Source organism: Oncorhynchus kisutch, unplaced genomic scaffold (assembly GCF_002021735.2).
Source record: "Oncorhynchus kisutch isolate 150728-3 unplaced genomic scaffold, Okis_V2 scaffold1062, whole genome shotgun sequence".
Classification (NCBI taxonomy): Eukaryota; Metazoa; Chordata; class Actinopteri; order Salmoniformes; family Salmonidae; genus Oncorhynchus; species Oncorhynchus kisutch.
In genome coordinates this window covers 78,117-95,367 of record NW_022263007.1, presented here as the reverse complement: position 1 = coordinate 95,367, position 17,251 = coordinate 78,117, and the positions used below count along the sequence as shown (strand labels likewise).

Genomic DNA, 17,251 nt, shown 5'->3' with positions numbered 1-17,251 from the left:
ACTCAATGCCTCATGCAACAGCAGGAAGTTGCTACAGCACTCACTCCTCTCTCTCTCTTTCTCTCCTCTCTCCCTCTCCCCTTCCTTACTGAGTAATCTCTCTTCTCTCTTCTCTCTCTCTCTTGATTACTGAGTGATCTCTCTCTCCCTCTCAATTACTGAGTAGTATCTCTCTCTCCCTTCTCAAGTTACGTGAGTAATCTCTCTCTCTCTTGATTACTGAGTGATCCTCTCTATTTCTCCCCCCCCCCTCTCCTTCCTCCTTTCCCCCCCCCCCCTCCTTTTCTCTCCTCTCTCTCTATATATATATATATTATTACTTGAGTAATCTCTCTCTCTCTTTCCTCTCTCTCTCCCTTCTCAATTACTGAGTAATCTCTCAATTCAATTCCAATTTTGCTTTATTGGCATGAAGTAACAATGTACATATTGCAAGCTTATTTTGGATATTTACAATATAAAAATAAATAAAAATGACAATCAAAAGTGTCAATGGAACAACAGTAACAACAATAACAACAGTAACAACAATAACAACAGTAACAACAATAACCAAGGGTCAAATAACCATACACTGAACAATAACAATAAGTATACAGTAGAGGACATGTTTAGGTTGATTGGTCTGTCAAACACTGCCCCTTTTATGGCAGGCATCTCTCTGCGTCCTCCCCAACAGGACGGGTAGCCTATCCTCATCAGAGAGGTCTTTGAGACCTTGAATAAGGATTTCAAATTTGGGAAAATGACACTCTCTAATTGTTTTATATTTTGACATCAATGGCAAGGCTGTGTTCACTGAGCCTGTAACTTTGTCAAGGTTTTCTAAGGTTTTGATCAGTAACCATGGTCAAATAGTTAGCCACGATGTACTGTGGATTTAGGGTCAGATAGCACTGCATTTTGCTTTGTGCTTGTGTTTCCCAATAAGCAATATAGTTTTGTTTTGACTGTGTTGTAATTTGGTTTATCCTGATTGATTGGATGTTCTGGTCCTGAGGCTTCAGTGTTAGTAGAACAGGTTTGTGAACTCAGGACCAGCTGGATGAGGGAACTCTTGTCTTTCTTTTCTCAGCTCTTGGCTTTACAGGTCTTGGTCTCTCTTCTTCCTCTCTCTGCCTCTCTCTCTCTCTCTCTCTCTCGATTACTGAGTGATCTCTCTCTCTCTCCCTCTCTCTCTCTCTCTCTCGATTACTGAGTGATCTCTCTCTCTCTCCCTCTCTCTCTCTCTCTCTCTCTCGATTACTGAGTGATCTCTCTCTATCGATCACTGAGTGATCTCTCGCTTTCTCTTCCTCTCTCTCTCTCTCTTCCTATCTCTCGCTATCTCTCTCTCCCTATCTCCGTCTCTCTCTCTGTCTCTCTTTCTCTCTCTCTTTCACTGTTGCAGCATGCACAAACACACACAAAACCCCCCCCCCCCCCCCCCCCCCCACACACACAAAAAAGATAGCCTGCCATCACACATTGAATGCAAGATATGTTTGAAATATTCATCATACATTATACATTATAATCAGCATCATCTTCATTGTCACTGACTCTTTCAATGAAAATAAGTTGCCTCATCTATAAATAACTTTTGGGCCTTGTTGACTGAACTGTAATGGTCATTTAAAACACTAGAGGGCGTTTTAGTGCAATTTATCAAGGAGGAACCGTTTTCTTTCCCTCAGTCTGTTTTTGGTTAATTCTGTTCAACGTGTCAATAACCACTTCGTCAAAGTCTATTTATACATTACACAAAATACAATAAACTACTCGTCATGTTGATTATAACATTTGTTTCGTTTTCAAGTAAACACTTTACTGTAAACTATAACATAAATCTACATTGAGGCAGTTGCTACATCATTGCGGATGTAGCAACTTCTGTTCTGACGACGTTGATTTTCACAAGTAGCCTCGAGCCTATAATGTGACGGGAGAGAGAGGGTGTGTTGCAACAAGATAATCTTGACTGTCACTTTACATTATTGAGCTGTGGAGTTTGCATGGATGACACCGGTTTGTTACTTTGTAATGTATAATACCTGTAGGTTATAGGGTCCGTAGGCTACCGAGTTTGACCGTTTCTCCTGTGTGCCAATGACCGATTGCCAAATGGGTAAGTTCACTTTTTAATTTGTTATTGCATTTCAATTCAGGGTCTAAAATGTTATTCTCACCTGTGAATAGAAGCATTGCTACCAAAAGTAATCATAGTGGTAGGCATTATTATCTTGAATTACCCTACTTGTTTTTAACGATATTGTAACAGATTTTCTACAAATTAATATACGTTTTCATGGTCTTGCAAGAGGAACTATGTCCTTTCCTTCCTTTCCACTGACATCCCTCCTGTTTCGAAACACTGTGAAGAATGATCATGACAGAAAGGGGAATGGTAACACCTTGATGAATGAACGGCTACTTCATGCTCAGTTGTCATGACACCTAAAAGGATGGAGGACTTATTGTAGCCCGAGTGACAGTCTGTTTGTGGTATCATACCAAGTCCTTGTCACTCATTGCCATGCTATAGCCATGAGTTGACAAAAGCCAGACATGTCTGGGACCTGGCTTGTTTTATTATGTGGTACATAAATATAACATCTCCAAACTTCATTTCCTTGAGATACAAAAAAGGTTATTATGTAGCTAAATTGCATTTCTTGTTAAAATGCATTGTAAATTATTACATAAATATCTCATCCCAAAACTTAATTTCATGGAGTTACACAGATTATTTTGAAGCTAAATAGTATTTTGGTCATGTCAGTGTGTGATATTACAGGCTGTATGAAGGCTGTAGAACAGAGAACTAGTGGTTAGCTGTTTAACAGCAGTATAATAGCCCATATCTAACACTAACTAACCAAAACTGCTGCTTGTTGATATTTTTCTTTAACCTCTTAAGTTAGAGCCAACACCCTCTTCTGGTTCGCATGGATGCATGCCTACACACACACACACACACACACGCACACATGCACACACACACACACACACGCACGCACACATACACACACACACACACACACACGCACACATGCACACACACACACACACACACGCACGCACGCACACATGCACGCACACACACACACACACACGCACGCACGCACACATGCACACACACACACACACGCACGCACACATGCACACACACACGCACGCACACATGCACGCACACACACACACACGCACGCACGCACACATGCACACACACACACGCACGCACACACATACACACACACACACACACGCACCCCCCCCCCCCCCCCCCCCCCCCCCCCCCCCCCACCCCCCCCCAACCATGGTTCATGGTTGCCAAGCTTGGATGAAGATAAACAGCGTGAGTTTGGTTAGAAGCTCTTTGCAGTTCTTTTATATTCCTCCTAATGCATTACTTTTCACAGCTTCACCAACACATAGAAAACACCCCGACATGGTGTGTATGGATATCTAGCCTGCTATAACTGAACTGGGTAATATCACATTCACTATTGCATTAACACAGTAGCTCATGCATTTGCATACCACACACAAAGTTAGGAGCCGAGAGCTCATCAGGTGGGAGTATAGACAGACAGTTGTGGGATGAAGGGTTGTGAAAGAGAGAGTGGAAACACAATGTGATGGGATACCTGTGTGCTGTATCTGAATGGCTTGTGGTGATGACTAGTATCATTCCTATGAACGATACTAGTCATATTCTGGCCTTCTTCCTGTTAATTTCATGCTATAAATCTCTCCTGTGGCCGGTTCAGTGGTTTGCCTATAATGTGCTTTTCATTTGGTTAAGATGATCTTGCAGATGTACGTAACAGGGATTTGTTTTTAACTGTCGGCCATCTGATGAGATGTTGTGGACTTCTGGTGCTTCTGAACGCACGCTTCTTCCTCTTCCTCCTCCATCATCCTCCTCATGTTCTTCTTCTTCTCCTCTTCCTCCTCCATCATCCTCCTCATGTTCTTCTTCTTCTCCTCTTCGTCCTCCATCATCCTCCTCATGTTCTTCTTCTTCTCCTCTTTCTCCTCCATCATCCTCCTCATGTTCTTCTTCTTCTCCTCTTTCTCCTCCATCATCCTCCTCATGTTCTTCTTCTTCTCCTCCATCATCCTCCTCATGTTCTTCTTCTTCTCCTCTTTCTCCTCCATCATCCTCCTCATGTTCTTCTTCTTCTCCTCTTCCTCCTCCATCATCCTCCTCATGTTCTTCTTCTTCTCCTCTTCCTCCTCCATCATCCTCCTCATGTTCTTCTTCTTCTCCTCTTTCTCCTCTTCCTTTTCAATCCACTCTCCTCCCTCTTCCTCCATCTCTTCTCTACTTCTCTTCCTCCATCTCTTCTCTCCTTCTCTTCCTCCATCTCCTTCTCTTCTCCTCTCTCTTCTTTTACTCATCTCCTTCTCTTCTCCCCTCCTCTTCCTCAATCTCCTTCTCTTCTCCTCTCTCCTCTTTACCATCTCCTTCTCTTCTCCCCTGTCTTCAGATAATAACCTTCCTGTTGTCGTGTCTCCACTACAGTGTCTTCAGATAATAACCTTCCTGTTGTTGTGTCTCCACTACAGTGTCTTCAGATAATAACCTTCCTGTTGTTGTGTCTCCACTACAGTGTCTTCAGATAATAACCTTCCTGTTGTCATGTCTCCACTACAGTGTCTTCAGATAATAACCCTCCTGTTGTCATGTCTCCACTAGAGTGTCTTCAGATAATAACCCTCCTGTTGTCATGTCTCCACTACAGTGTCTTCAGATAATAACCCTCCTGTTGTCGTGTCTCCACTACAGTGTCTTCAGATAATAACCCTCCTGTTGTTGTGTCTCCACTACAGTGTCTTCAGATAATAACCTTCTTGTTGTTGTGTCTCCACTACAGTGTCTTCAGATAATAACCCTCCTGTTGTTGTGTCTCCACTACAGTGTCTTCAGATAATAACCTTCCTGTTGCCATGTCTCCACTACAGTGTCTTTAGATAATAACCTTCCTGTTGTTGTGTCTCTACTACAGTGTCTTCAGATAATAACCTTCCTGTTGTTGTGTCTCCACTACAGTGTCTTCAGATAATAACCTTCCTGTTGTCATGTCTCCACTACAGTGTCTTCAGATAATAACCTTCTTGTTGTTGTGTCTCCACTACAGTGTCTTCAGATAATAACCTTCCTGTTGTTGTGTCTCCACTACAGTGTCTTCAGATAATAACCCTCCTGTTGTCATGTCTCCACTACAGTGTCTTCAGATAATAACCCTCCTGTTGTCATGTCTCCACTACAGTGTCTTCAGATTTCACTGCAGATGAGAGGTTGGAGATTGAGAGCATGAAGATGCATAAGAGAGACCTGCTAGAGGACATCCAGGTAAACACACGCACGTGCACGTGCACGTGCACACGCACACACACACACACACACACACACACACACACACACACACACACACACACACACACACACACACACACACACACACAGAGGTCTATGGTCTATGAATCACCCTTGTCTGAACATCCTTTTCCAGAAGCTAAAGATGGAGATTGACAAAGTCATGGCTGAAGTTCAAGACTTTGAGTCTACAGAGGAGAAGTGAGTGGCCTTTAATCTTTTATCCTTCCTTAACCATTATCACTGTTCTTCTTTTTAACCATTAGGCTTGTGCATTCCCTATTCATTCCCTATTCATTCCCTATTCATTCCCTATTCACCCCCTATTCATTCCCTATTCATTCCCTATTCACCCCCTATTCATAGCCTGCTCACCCCCTATTCATATCCTGCTCACCCCCTATTCACCCCCTATTCATTCCCTATTCATTCCCTATTCACCCCCTATTCATAGCCTGCTCACCCCCTATTCATTCCCTATTCACCCCCTATTCACCCGCTATTCATAGCCTGCTAGACCCCCAATTCATTCCCTATTCCCCCCCTATGCATAGCCTGCTCAACCCCTATTCACCCCCTATTCATAGCCTGCTCACCCCCTATTCACCCCCTATTCATAGCCTGCTCACCCCCTATTCACCCCCTATTCATAGCCTGCTCACCCCCTATTCATTCCCTATTCACCCCCTATTCACCCGCTATTCATAGCCTGCTAGACCCCCAATTCATTCCCTATTCCCCCCCTATGCATAGCCTGCTCAACCCCTATTCACCCTCTATTCATAGCCTGCTCAACCTCTATTCATTCCCTATTCACCCCCTATTCATAGCCTGCTCAACCCCTATTCACCCCCTATTCATAGCCTGCTCAACCCCTATTCACCCTCTATTCATAGCCTGCTCACCCCCTATTCACCCCCTATTCATAGCCTGCTCACCCCCTATTCACCCCCTATTCATAGCCTGCTCACCCCCTATTCATTCCCTATTCACCCCCTATTCACCCGCTATTCATAGCCTGCTAGACCCCCAATTCATTCCCTATTCCCCCCCTATGCATAGCCTGCTCAACCCCTATTCACCCTCTATTCATAGCCTGCTCAACCTCTATTCATTCCCTATTCACCCCCTATTCATAGCCTGCTCAACCCCTATTCACCCCCTATTCATAGCCTGCTCAACCCCTATTCACCCTCTATTCATAGCCTGCTCAACCCCTATTCACCCTCTATTCATAGCCTGCTCAACCCCTATTCACCCTCTATTCATAGCCTGCTCAACCCCTATTCATTCCCTATTCACCTGCTATTCATAGCCTGCTCAACCCCTATTCATTCCCTATTCCCCCCCTATTCATAGCCTGGTCAACCCCTATTCATTCCCTATTCACCCCCAATTCATAGCCTGCTCACCCCCTATTCACCCCCTATTCATTCCCTATTCACCCCCTATTCATCCCCTAATCAGTCCCTGTTCATTCCTTATCCATCCTTTACATGTGTTGTCCTTTATTAACTATGTGGTCATCTTTTATGAACATATTATTCTTTGCTGATGAATCACTTCTTCACTAGTTGAACATGTCTTATAATTTCCTGTCCTGTAGCTAACAACCCAGACAATGAATTACACCGACCTACTTCACTGCATCGTGTTTGTTTACAAGGTCATTGGTTAAGAAGTTATTCTGTTATTGTTTTCTCTCTATGCAGCAAAGTCCTTGAGAAAGGAAAGCAGTTCTCAAGCGGGAAGAAGAAATTCAACATGGAGCCTAAAAAGGTGAGTGAACAAATGGTCTGTCATCGTGAGAGAGAGAGGGGAGGAGAGTAGCGAGAGCAAACCACATCCTGTCCCCTCTGTGTGGGGGGAGGAAATGTTGGGGGGGGTTAGGAGCATGTGAGACCACCTACAAGTAAGTACACACGTACACAGACACTGAAGCCATGATGACATCATACTTGACCTATGAACCACAGCTCTGTATAGGTAGGTTGTGGCTGGAACAAATTATTACATTTTTCCTCAATTCTTACAAGGTTTAGTCTGAGAGAGTAGTACAGTCCACTCATATCACCTTTGAATGTAAGTGGTGTGTGTGTGTGAGTGTGTGTGTGTGTGTGTGTGTGCGTGTGCCTGAGCCACCTTCTCAGGTCAAACAGAGGCTCCACTATGGGCTTCCTTTCTGACAGGAAGATGCATCTCTCATAACAGCAGCAATGCCTTGTGCGTGTCTCATCAAGACAACGCACTGTGGTTAAAGTTCAACCACAGCACCATAGTTCATAGCTGTGACAACCATCTCACAACATGCATCTGTTGTCATCCGTTACCTTATATTCTCCTGGACTAGATACAGAGTTAGGTAAAGAATATACCAGCTATCTGAGTCAGGGAAAGACATTGGTGGAATGTCAAGTGATGTCTGAAGTTAAATCGTGTGTTACTGCTGGTCTGGTGCAAAACCCTGTACTTACCACTAGCTCCCTCAAGACTAGGGTTGGTGACCACTGCTCTAGTGGCTAATGCTATTTACATCCAGTAGCTCTCCAAGACTTGGGTTGGTGACCACTGCTCTAATGTCTAAAGCTATTTACAACCAGTAGATCACCAAGACTAGGGTTGGTGACCACTGCTCTAGTGGCTAAAGCTATTTACATCCAGTAGCTCTCCAAGACTAGGGTTGGTGACCACTGCTCTAGTGGCTAAAGCTATTTACAACCAGTAGATCACCAAGACTAGGGTTGGTGACCACTGCTCTAGTGGCTAAAGCTATTTACAACCAGTAGATCACCAAGACTAGGGTTGGTGACCACTGCTCTAGTGGCTAAAGCTATTTACAACCAGTAGATCACCAAGACTAGGGTTGGTGACCACTGCTCTAGTGGCTAAAGCTATTTACATCCAGTAGCTCTCTAAGACTAGGGTTGGTGACCACTGCTCTAGTGGCTAAAGCTATTTACAACCAGTAGATCACCAAGACTAGGGTTGGTGACCACTGCTCTAGTGGCTAAAGCTATTTACAACCAGTAGATCACCAGGTCTAGGGTTGGTGACCACTGCTCTAGTGGCTAAAGCTATTTACATCCAGTAGCTCTCCAAGACTAGGGTTGGTGACCACTGCTCTAGTGGCTAAAGCTATTTACATCCAGTAGCTCTCCAAGACTAGGGTTGGTGACCACTGCTCTAGTGGCTAAAGCTATTTACAACAGTTGACTATTGACACAGAATGTAACTTTTCCCCTCAGTTACAGTGCTGATGAGAAAGAGGAAGAGATATTGAGTTTTAAGGAATAGTGCATTTTTTATAAACGGTGCCCTAATTCCGTCTCAAGCTTTTAGGAAGTCTAGTCAAACAGATGGAATCTGTGAGCTCATTCTGAAACAAGACAAACAGCAGCATTTAACAACCAATCACAGATCGGAAGGCCGGTGTGTGTGTGTGTTACTCACTCTTATCACTGTAAAATCTATATATAAAGTGTTATATTTCAAGTGTTTTATAGTATCTGACTGACTGATTGTCTAATTGACTGGGTGATGTATTGGTTAATTGATGTCTGTTTTAAATCATTCTAGGGTATAAACTACCTGGTAGAGAACAAGCTTCTGGAGAGGAACCCTCAGCCAATAGCAGAGTTCCTTTACAAGGAGGAGGGGCTCAATAAGACTGCTATTGGAGACTACCTGGGAGAGAGGTACAGTAGGGACATGGTTATGATGATGATGGTGATGATGATGATGGTGGTGGTGATGATGGTGGTGGTGATGATGGTGGTGATGATGATGATGATGATGATGGTGGTGATGGTGATGATGATGGTGATGATGATGGTGATGATGATGATGATGATGATGGTGGTGATGATGATGGTGATGATGATGGTGATGATGATGATGATGATGATGATGATGATGATGATGATGGTGGTGGTGGTGGTGGTGGTGGTGATGATGATGGTGATGGTGATGGTGATGGTGATGGTGATGGTGATGATGATGATGATGATGATGATGGTCTGCTTGTGTCTTTACAGAGAAGACCTCCACCTCCAGACGCTGAAAGCCTTTGTGGACCTCCATGAGTTCTCAGACCTCAACCTGGTACAGGCACTGAGGTAGGTTGACGGACTGTTCATCAACTAACCTTTCAATTCTCAGCTATGTTAAAATGACAGAATACATTTGGTCAAATAACTGTAGATGACTTGGGCTGAAGTTGTAGTCTGAAGGCAGAACACAGGAGCTCTGTGAGCCTGAGTGGTCTGAACCCCCTGTCTGAATGTCTGTCTGTATGTCTCAGGCAGTTCCTGTGGAGTTTCCGTCTGCCCGGCGAGGCTCAGAAGATTGACCGCATGATGGAAACCTTCGCCACACGCTACTGTGACTGTAACACGGAAGTCTTTCAGTCTACAGGTGTGTGTGTGTGTGTGTGTGTGTGGTGTAACCACTCGCTACTGTGACTGTAACGCAGAAGTCTTTCAGTCTACAGTTGTTTGTGTGTGTGTGTGTGTGGTGTAACCACTCGCTACTGTGACTGTAACGCGGAAGTCTTTCAGTCTACAGGTGTGTGTGTGTGTGTGTGTGGTGTAACCACTCGCTACTGTGACGGCAACACAGACATCGATCAGTATAGAGTTGTGTGTGTGTGTGTGTAGATGTACTGTATGTGTTCTCATTTCCCTGAAATCCCAATTTAAACTGTGTATAATGTCTACATTTCTCTGTGTTCCCTCAGACACCTGTTACATCCTGTCGTTTGCCATCATCATGTTGAACACCAGCCTCCACAACCCCAACGTGAAGGACAAGACCCCTCTAGAGAGATTCATCTCTATGAACAGAGGCATCAACAACGGAGGGGACCTGCCCAATGAGCTGCTCACGGTGAGACACAACATCCAATCAGAGAGGCCACATAGGTCACATCATCAGGAAGTAGTAGTTCATTGACCAATGAGATGTTCATGGCGAGACACAGCAGCCAATCAGAGAGGCCACATAGGTCACATGATCAGGAAGTAGTAGTTGGTTGACCAATGAGATGTGTATGGTGAGACACACCGGCCATTCACAGTGTTCATATAGGTCACATGACCCTGAAGTATTGGGATCGGCCGCTATGTAGCTATGGGGTTTGGTTTGATTGGTTTGAATTCTACCTTGATAGCAGTGGAAAAATGTAGTTGTATAAAAACTAAACATAATGTATGTCAAACCAGGAAATGGCCCTTACTTCATCAGCTGGCTTCTCTGCTGTCTCCCTCTTCAGAAACTGTACGACAGCATCAGGAACGAGCCCTTTAAAATCCCAGAGGATGATGGGAACGACCTGACTCACACCTTCTTCAACCCCGACAGGGAGGGATGGCTCCTCAAACTAGGTGAGACACCCAACAACATGGCCATGATATCATTTAGCTGACGTACCTCTTAAATACTGTTGCTCCTTGGGGAGCTCCGCCCTTCACAGATATCCAGAGATGTTATTAGCTGATTTACAACTCACACCTGGAACATTAAAAGCCTACCCTAAACAACTACCCTTTCCTGTTCGACTCTGTAGTCTAGTGTAGCAAACCAACAGTAGGATGCAGTCTAGGTAGTAAACAGACAAAAGCCGTAGCATATCTACAGTATGTCAGATGTGTGTGTTTGGTTGGTCAGGAGGCAGAGTGAAGACGTGGAAGAGGAGATGGTTCATCCTGACTGACAACTGCCTCTACTACTTTGAGTACACCACTGTAAGTCTCTACTACTTTGAGTACACCACTGTAAGTCTCTACTACTTTGAGTACACCACTGTAAGTCTCTACTACTTTGAGTACACCACTGTAAGTCTCTACTACTTTGAGTACACCACTGTAAGTCTCTGCTACTTTGAGTATACCACTGTAAGTCTCTGCTACTTTGAGTACACCACTGTAAGTCTCTGCTACTTTGAGTACACCACTGTAAGTCTCTCCTACCTGTCTACTCCTCTATGCCCATCCCTCTCTCCATCTCACTGACCCCTTTCAATACCTCTCCATTCCTCCTTTAAGTTCATCTACATCTCTCATCACCTTCTCCTTCCTTCCTTTCTAACTTCCCTATTGATTTTCATCCCTCCATCTCTTCCCTGCCCAATGAAAACATTCCCTCCATCTCTTCCCTGCCCAATGAAAACATTCCCTCTGCATCGGTTATATCCCTCCACACCCCTCCTTCCTTGGTCCCTCCCTCCATCCTCTACTGCAACTCCCTCCATCCATCCCTCCCTCTCTAAACACCTTCCTATAACCTCATCTCTCTCTACAGGACAATGAGCCCAGAGACATCATCCCTCCCTCTCTAACCTCATCTCTCTCTACAGGACAATGAGCCCAGAGACATATCCCTGCCTCTCTAAACACCTTCCTCTAACCTCATCTCTCTCTACAGGACAAGGAGCCCAGAGACATCATCCCTCCCTCTCTAAACACCTTCCTCTAACCTCACCTCTCTCTACAGGACAAGGAGCCAGGAGACATCATCCCTCCCTCTCTAACCTCATCTCTCTCTACAGGACAATGAGCCCAGAGACATATCCCTCCCTCTCTAAACACCTTCCTCTAACCTCATCTCTCTCTACAGGACAAGGAGCCCAGAGACATCATCCCTCCCTCTCTAAACACCTTCCTCTAACCTCACCTCTCTCTACAGGACAAGGAGCCCAGAGACATCATCCCTCCCTCTCTAACCTCATCTCTCTCTACAGGACAAGGAGCCCAGAGACATCATCCCTCCCTCTCTAACCTCATCTCTCTCTACAGGACAAGGAGCCCAGAGACATCATCCCTCCCTCTCTAACCTCATCTCTCTCTACAGGACAAGGAGCCCAGAGACATCATCCCTCCCTCTCTAACCTCATCTCTCTCTACAGGACAATGAGCCCAGAGACATCATCCCTCCCTCTCTAACCTCACCTCTCTCTACAGGACAAGGAGCCCAGAGACATCATCCCTCCCTCTCTAACCTCATCTCTCTCTACAGGACAAGGAGCCCAGAGGCATCATCCCTCTGGAGAACCTGTGTGTGAGAGAGGTGGTGTATGCACGCAAACCGGTAAGAATACAATACCCTTAGACACTCATCCTTCAGTGTGTGAGTGTGTGTGTGTGTGTGTGTGTGTGTGTGTGTGTGTGTGTGTGTGTGTGTGTGTGTGTGTGTGCGCGTGTGTGTGTGCGTCATGTGCGTGAAAGAGAGAGAGTGAGAGCGGACCAGTAAGAATGCACTACTCACCCTTACTTATCCTTCCGTGTGATTGACTTGATTGCTCCTGTCTGTTTCTCTGTGTTCCTCAGTACTGTCTGGAGCTGTATAACCCCAACAGCAGGGGTCAGAAGATCAAGGCGTGTAAGACAGAGACAGACGGCAGAGTGGTGGAGGGGAAACACCAGTCGTACATGATCTGTGCCGCTACCGCTGAGGAACGAGACACATGGATAGAGAGCATCAGGTACTACGCATGGAAAAACACACTGGTGGGAGGAGCTACAGGAGAATACACACACGCCAGTGGAGGCTGGCGGGAGGAGCTATAGGAGGACGAGCTCATTGTATTGGATGGAGTGGCATATATGGAACGGAGTCAAAGGTTCCCATGTGTTTTGGTGTGTTTGATACCGTTCAATTGATTCCATTCCTGCCATTACAATGAGCCCATCCTCCTATAGCTCCTCCCAGTTCCACCACACACACACACACACACACACAGATAGATAGACAACACAGTGACTAGAGTCTCCCGACCAATCAGGAGGCAGACATTCCAGAACGTCGCGATTCAAAACCAAAGTTTGCAGGCAAAACCTTTGCAGTGGTTTTAGTGAAGGTAGTTCGCCACTCGTTAAAAAGAACCTCTGTGGTCTCCATCTTACCAACTATTTGATTTAAGCGGTAGAGCAGTGACCTAGGCAGTGACCTACTGTAGTTCCTCTATGTTGTCTAGGCTGCGCTTTTAGAGGCTACACACGCAATCACCACACCATTAACAACCCAGCATCCTGATATGTCACGTTACAGAGCCAGCATCACCAAGGACCCCTTCTATGACCTGGTGTCGGTGCGTAAGAAGAAGGTGATCAACCAGGCTCCCCAAGACTGAGACAGGACAGCACCCCCTGTGGATCAATCACAGTACTGCATCACAGAGGGAGACGGAACCCCTACAGCAAATAGCACAATCAATAGACTTAGGTTCAGGTTCAGTTGAACTGACTAAGCATTGGGAACCTGGACACTTTCAACAGTGAGAATGAGGACCTTCTACCTTAAAAAGGAATTAGAGCTGAACTTTTGTCATAATGAGAATTGAGGGATAATTTGTTTTGTTGCAAGAAGAGTTCCTGAGAAGACTGCTGGGGACTGATTTGGACTTTTATCTGGATTAAACAGGTGGAACTGTGTACTGTCTGGAAGAGGGACTTCTCCTTTTCAACCACCACCATGTCAAAGGACTTCCTTCTTACCCTGTGAGATTAAATACTGTCATTGTCAACAGCTGTCAACGTGACCTGTACATACTGTTTGTTGAGGTGGGGACAGAAGCGAAGCCAAGAGAGCGGTTTGTCATGTACATACTGCAGATAGATACGACCTCAAGCATGTCTGATTCCACCTACTGTCCTTGTATGACTCTTTGATTGTGTCCCAAATGGTGCCCTATTCTCTATACAGTGCACTACTTTCCACCAGAGCCTTATGGACCCTGGTCAAAAGTGGTGCACTAAATAGGGAACAGGGTGCCATTTAAGATGCTGTTATAAGACCTCTGTGTCTGGTTTATCATACCTGTTCTATGTACTGGATGTACATCATGCTAATAGATACCACCTCGATCGTTGCTGGCTTTGCCAACTGTACTGGGGCGGCAGTATTGGGCCAGTGGCCTCGAGGCCGCTGGTTCGAATCCCCGAGCCTCCTAGGTGAAAAACTGTTGATGTGCCCTTGAGCAAGGCGCATGACCCATAATGCTCCTGTAGATTGCTCTGAATAAGGGTCTCGGTTAAATGACTGAAATGTATTTGTCTCTGTATGCTAATACTATCTCTGAGTCGCCTGGTTATTGTACCTGTTCTGTGCACTATAGATGAGACTGTATTGGTTAGAGAGAGAAACCATCACATCTCACCAGGAAGTCAACACAGTATTTATATCACAGAGGTGAATAGAGACAGCATACAAACACACAAACAACTCTTCTGTCACCGTCATGCCACACAAGCACCAAACACACACACACAACCTGGGAGTACATATACAGAACCTGGGAGTACACATACAGAACCTGGGAGTACATATACAGAACCTGGGAGTACATACACAGAACCTGGGAGTACACATACAGAACCTGGGAGTACATACACAGAACCTGGGAGTACACATACAGAACCTGGGAGTACATATACAGAACCTGGGAGTACATATACAGAACCTGGGAGTACACATACAGAACCTGGGAGTACATATACAGAACATGGGAGTACATACAGAACCTGGGAGTACATATACAGAACCTGGGAGTACATATACAGAACCTGGGAGTACACATACAGAACCTGGGAGTACATATACAGAACCTGGGAGTACATATACAGAACCTAGGAGTACATATACACAACCTGGGAGTACATATACACAACCTGGGAGTACATATACACAACCTGGGAGTACACATACAGAACCTGGGAGTATATATACACAACCTGGGAGTACATATACACAACCTGGGAGTACACATACAGAACCTGGGAGTACATATACAGAACCTGGGAGTACATATACAGAACCTGGGAGTACATATACAGAACCTGGGAGTACACATACAGAACCTGGGGGTACATATACAGAACCTGGGAGTACACATACAGAACCTGGGAGTACATATACAGAACCTGGGAGTACATATACAGAACCTGGGAGTACACATACAGAACCTGGGGGTACATATACAGAACCTGGGAGTACACATACAGAACCTGGGAGTACATATACAGAACCTGGGAGTACATATACACAACCTGGGAGTACACATACAGAACCTGGGGGTACATACACAGAACCTGGGAGTACACATACAGAACCTGGGAGTACATATACAGAACCTGGGAGTACACATACAGAACCTGGGAGTACACATACAGAACCTGGGAGTACACATACAGAACCTGGGAGTACATATACAGAACCTGGGAGTACATATACAGAACCTGGGAGTACATATACAGAACCTGGGAGTACACATACAGAACCTGGGGGTACATATACAGAACATGGGAGTACATACAGAACCTGTGAGTACATATACAGAACCTGGGAGTACACATACACAACCTGGGAGTACATACACAACCTGGGAGTACACATACAGAACCTGGGGGTACACATACAGAACCTGGGAGTACATACACAACCTGGGAGTACACATACAGAACCTGGGAGTACACATACAGAACCTGGGAGTACATATGCACAACCTGGGAGTACATATACAGAACCTGGGAGTACATATACACAACCTGGGAGTACATATACAGAACCTGGGAGTACATATACAGAACCTGAGAGTACACACACAGAACCTGGGAGTACATATACAGAACCTGGGAGTACATATACAGAACCTGGGAGTACATATACAGAACCTGGGAGTACATATACAGAACTATTGTCTCTACCATGTTCTTCTATTCATGTTTATGTCTTATCTTGTTCTTTAATTGTTCAATTGATTATTTAATAAATGGCAAACAAAGGCCATTGTGAACATGTCAGATTACTAGGTGGTGGTTGCCTGTAAGTACAGACCTAGGATCAGCTCCCTCTCTCCCAGTCCTATTCTCAACCATCAGAGTTAATGTTAAACTGACCTTAGATCAGTGGTCAGGGGCAAATCCACCAATAGGGTGAGAGCAGTAAGTCCTGTTTTCAGTCAGAAGGAAAGGGACACCTGCATGTTCCGGTTGAACACACACACAAACACAGGTTACTCTATCTCTCACTTCCTCTTACTGTGTGTGTGTGTGTGTGTGGACGTGTTTAACTATTATAACTATAAAGAGCAGTAAACAAACAAGAATTGGACAAATTGGGGACATTTTGTCCATCCCCAAGAGGTCAAATGCTGTTTCTAGGGGGTTAAGGTTAGAATTAGTTTTAGGGTTAGAATTACGTTAAAGGTTAGAGTTAAGAGCTAGGGTTAGTTTTGGGGTTAGGGTTAAGGAAAGGGTTAGGTTCGGGGTTAAGGTTAGGGTAAGAGTATGGGTTAAGGGTTAGGGAAAATAGTATTTTGAATGGGACTGAATTGTGTGTCCCCGCAAAGTTAGCTGTACAAGACTGTGCGTGTGTGTGTGCGTGTCCAACACTGATCTCTATAGAGAAGTGACCCCTGTTGGTGGTGTTGGGAACAACACCCTAGACAAAAGGACCATCTCCTCATCTGACAAAACTAACAGTGGTACAACCCAAACCTCCTTATCCATTTCTAATGGACATAACCTATTGTCTCATACCATTATGGTTCTGTGTTGTATTGAGAAAACTTAACACAAACTGAGTCTGTATCAATGGCATAGCCTGGATATAGCCTGTGTATAGCCTGGATATAGCCTGGATATAGCCTGTGTACAGCCTGGATATAGCCTGTGTACAGCCTGGATATAGCCTGTGTATAGCCTGGATATAGCCTGTGTATAGCCTGTGTATAGCCTGGATATAGCCTGTGTACAGCCTGGATATAGCCTGGATATAGCCTGTGTATAGCCTGTGTATAGCCTGGATAAAGCCAAGTTAATATCTTCTGATTATTACAGCTCTACATTAATGAGTCATAGGCTAAAAACTGCTATGGAAAAACATTACTACAGG

The 17,251-nt window shown here is 44.9% G+C and overlaps 1 protein-coding gene across 1 annotated transcript; it reads left to right on the top strand.

Moving 5' to 3' along the window:
- Positions 1–1,911: 1,911 nt before the first annotated feature.
- On the top strand, positions 1,912–16,140 carry LOC109879556 (cytohesin-4). The gene is made up of 13 exons (XM_031817543.1): positions 1,912–2,107; positions 5,259–5,341; positions 5,502–5,566; positions 7,078–7,144; positions 8,942–9,060; positions 9,400–9,480; positions 9,666–9,778; positions 10,101–10,249; positions 10,635–10,746; positions 11,030–11,106; positions 12,377–12,448; positions 12,688–12,842; positions 13,409–16,140. The coding sequence occupies exons 1-13, from the start codon at positions 2,089–2,091 to the stop codon at positions 13,488–13,490; spliced, it is 1,194 nt and encodes a 397-aa protein (XP_031673403.1). The 5' UTR covers positions 1,912–2,088; the 3' UTR covers positions 13,491–16,140.
- The last annotated feature ends 1,111 nt before the right edge of the window (positions 16,141–17,251 follow it).

Excerpts from the sequence above, each read along its gene's own strand:
- LOC109879556 (XM_031817543.1), top strand. Across the intron at positions 9,481-9,665 it reads AACCTGGTACAGGCACTGAG|GCAGTTCCTGTGGAGTTTCC; the intron begins GTAGGTTGACGG and ends TGTATGTCTCAG. Across the intron at positions 10,747-11,029 it reads GGGATGGCTCCTCAAACTAG|GAGGCAGAGTGAAGACGTGG; the intron begins GTGAGACACCCA and ends TTGGTTGGTCAG.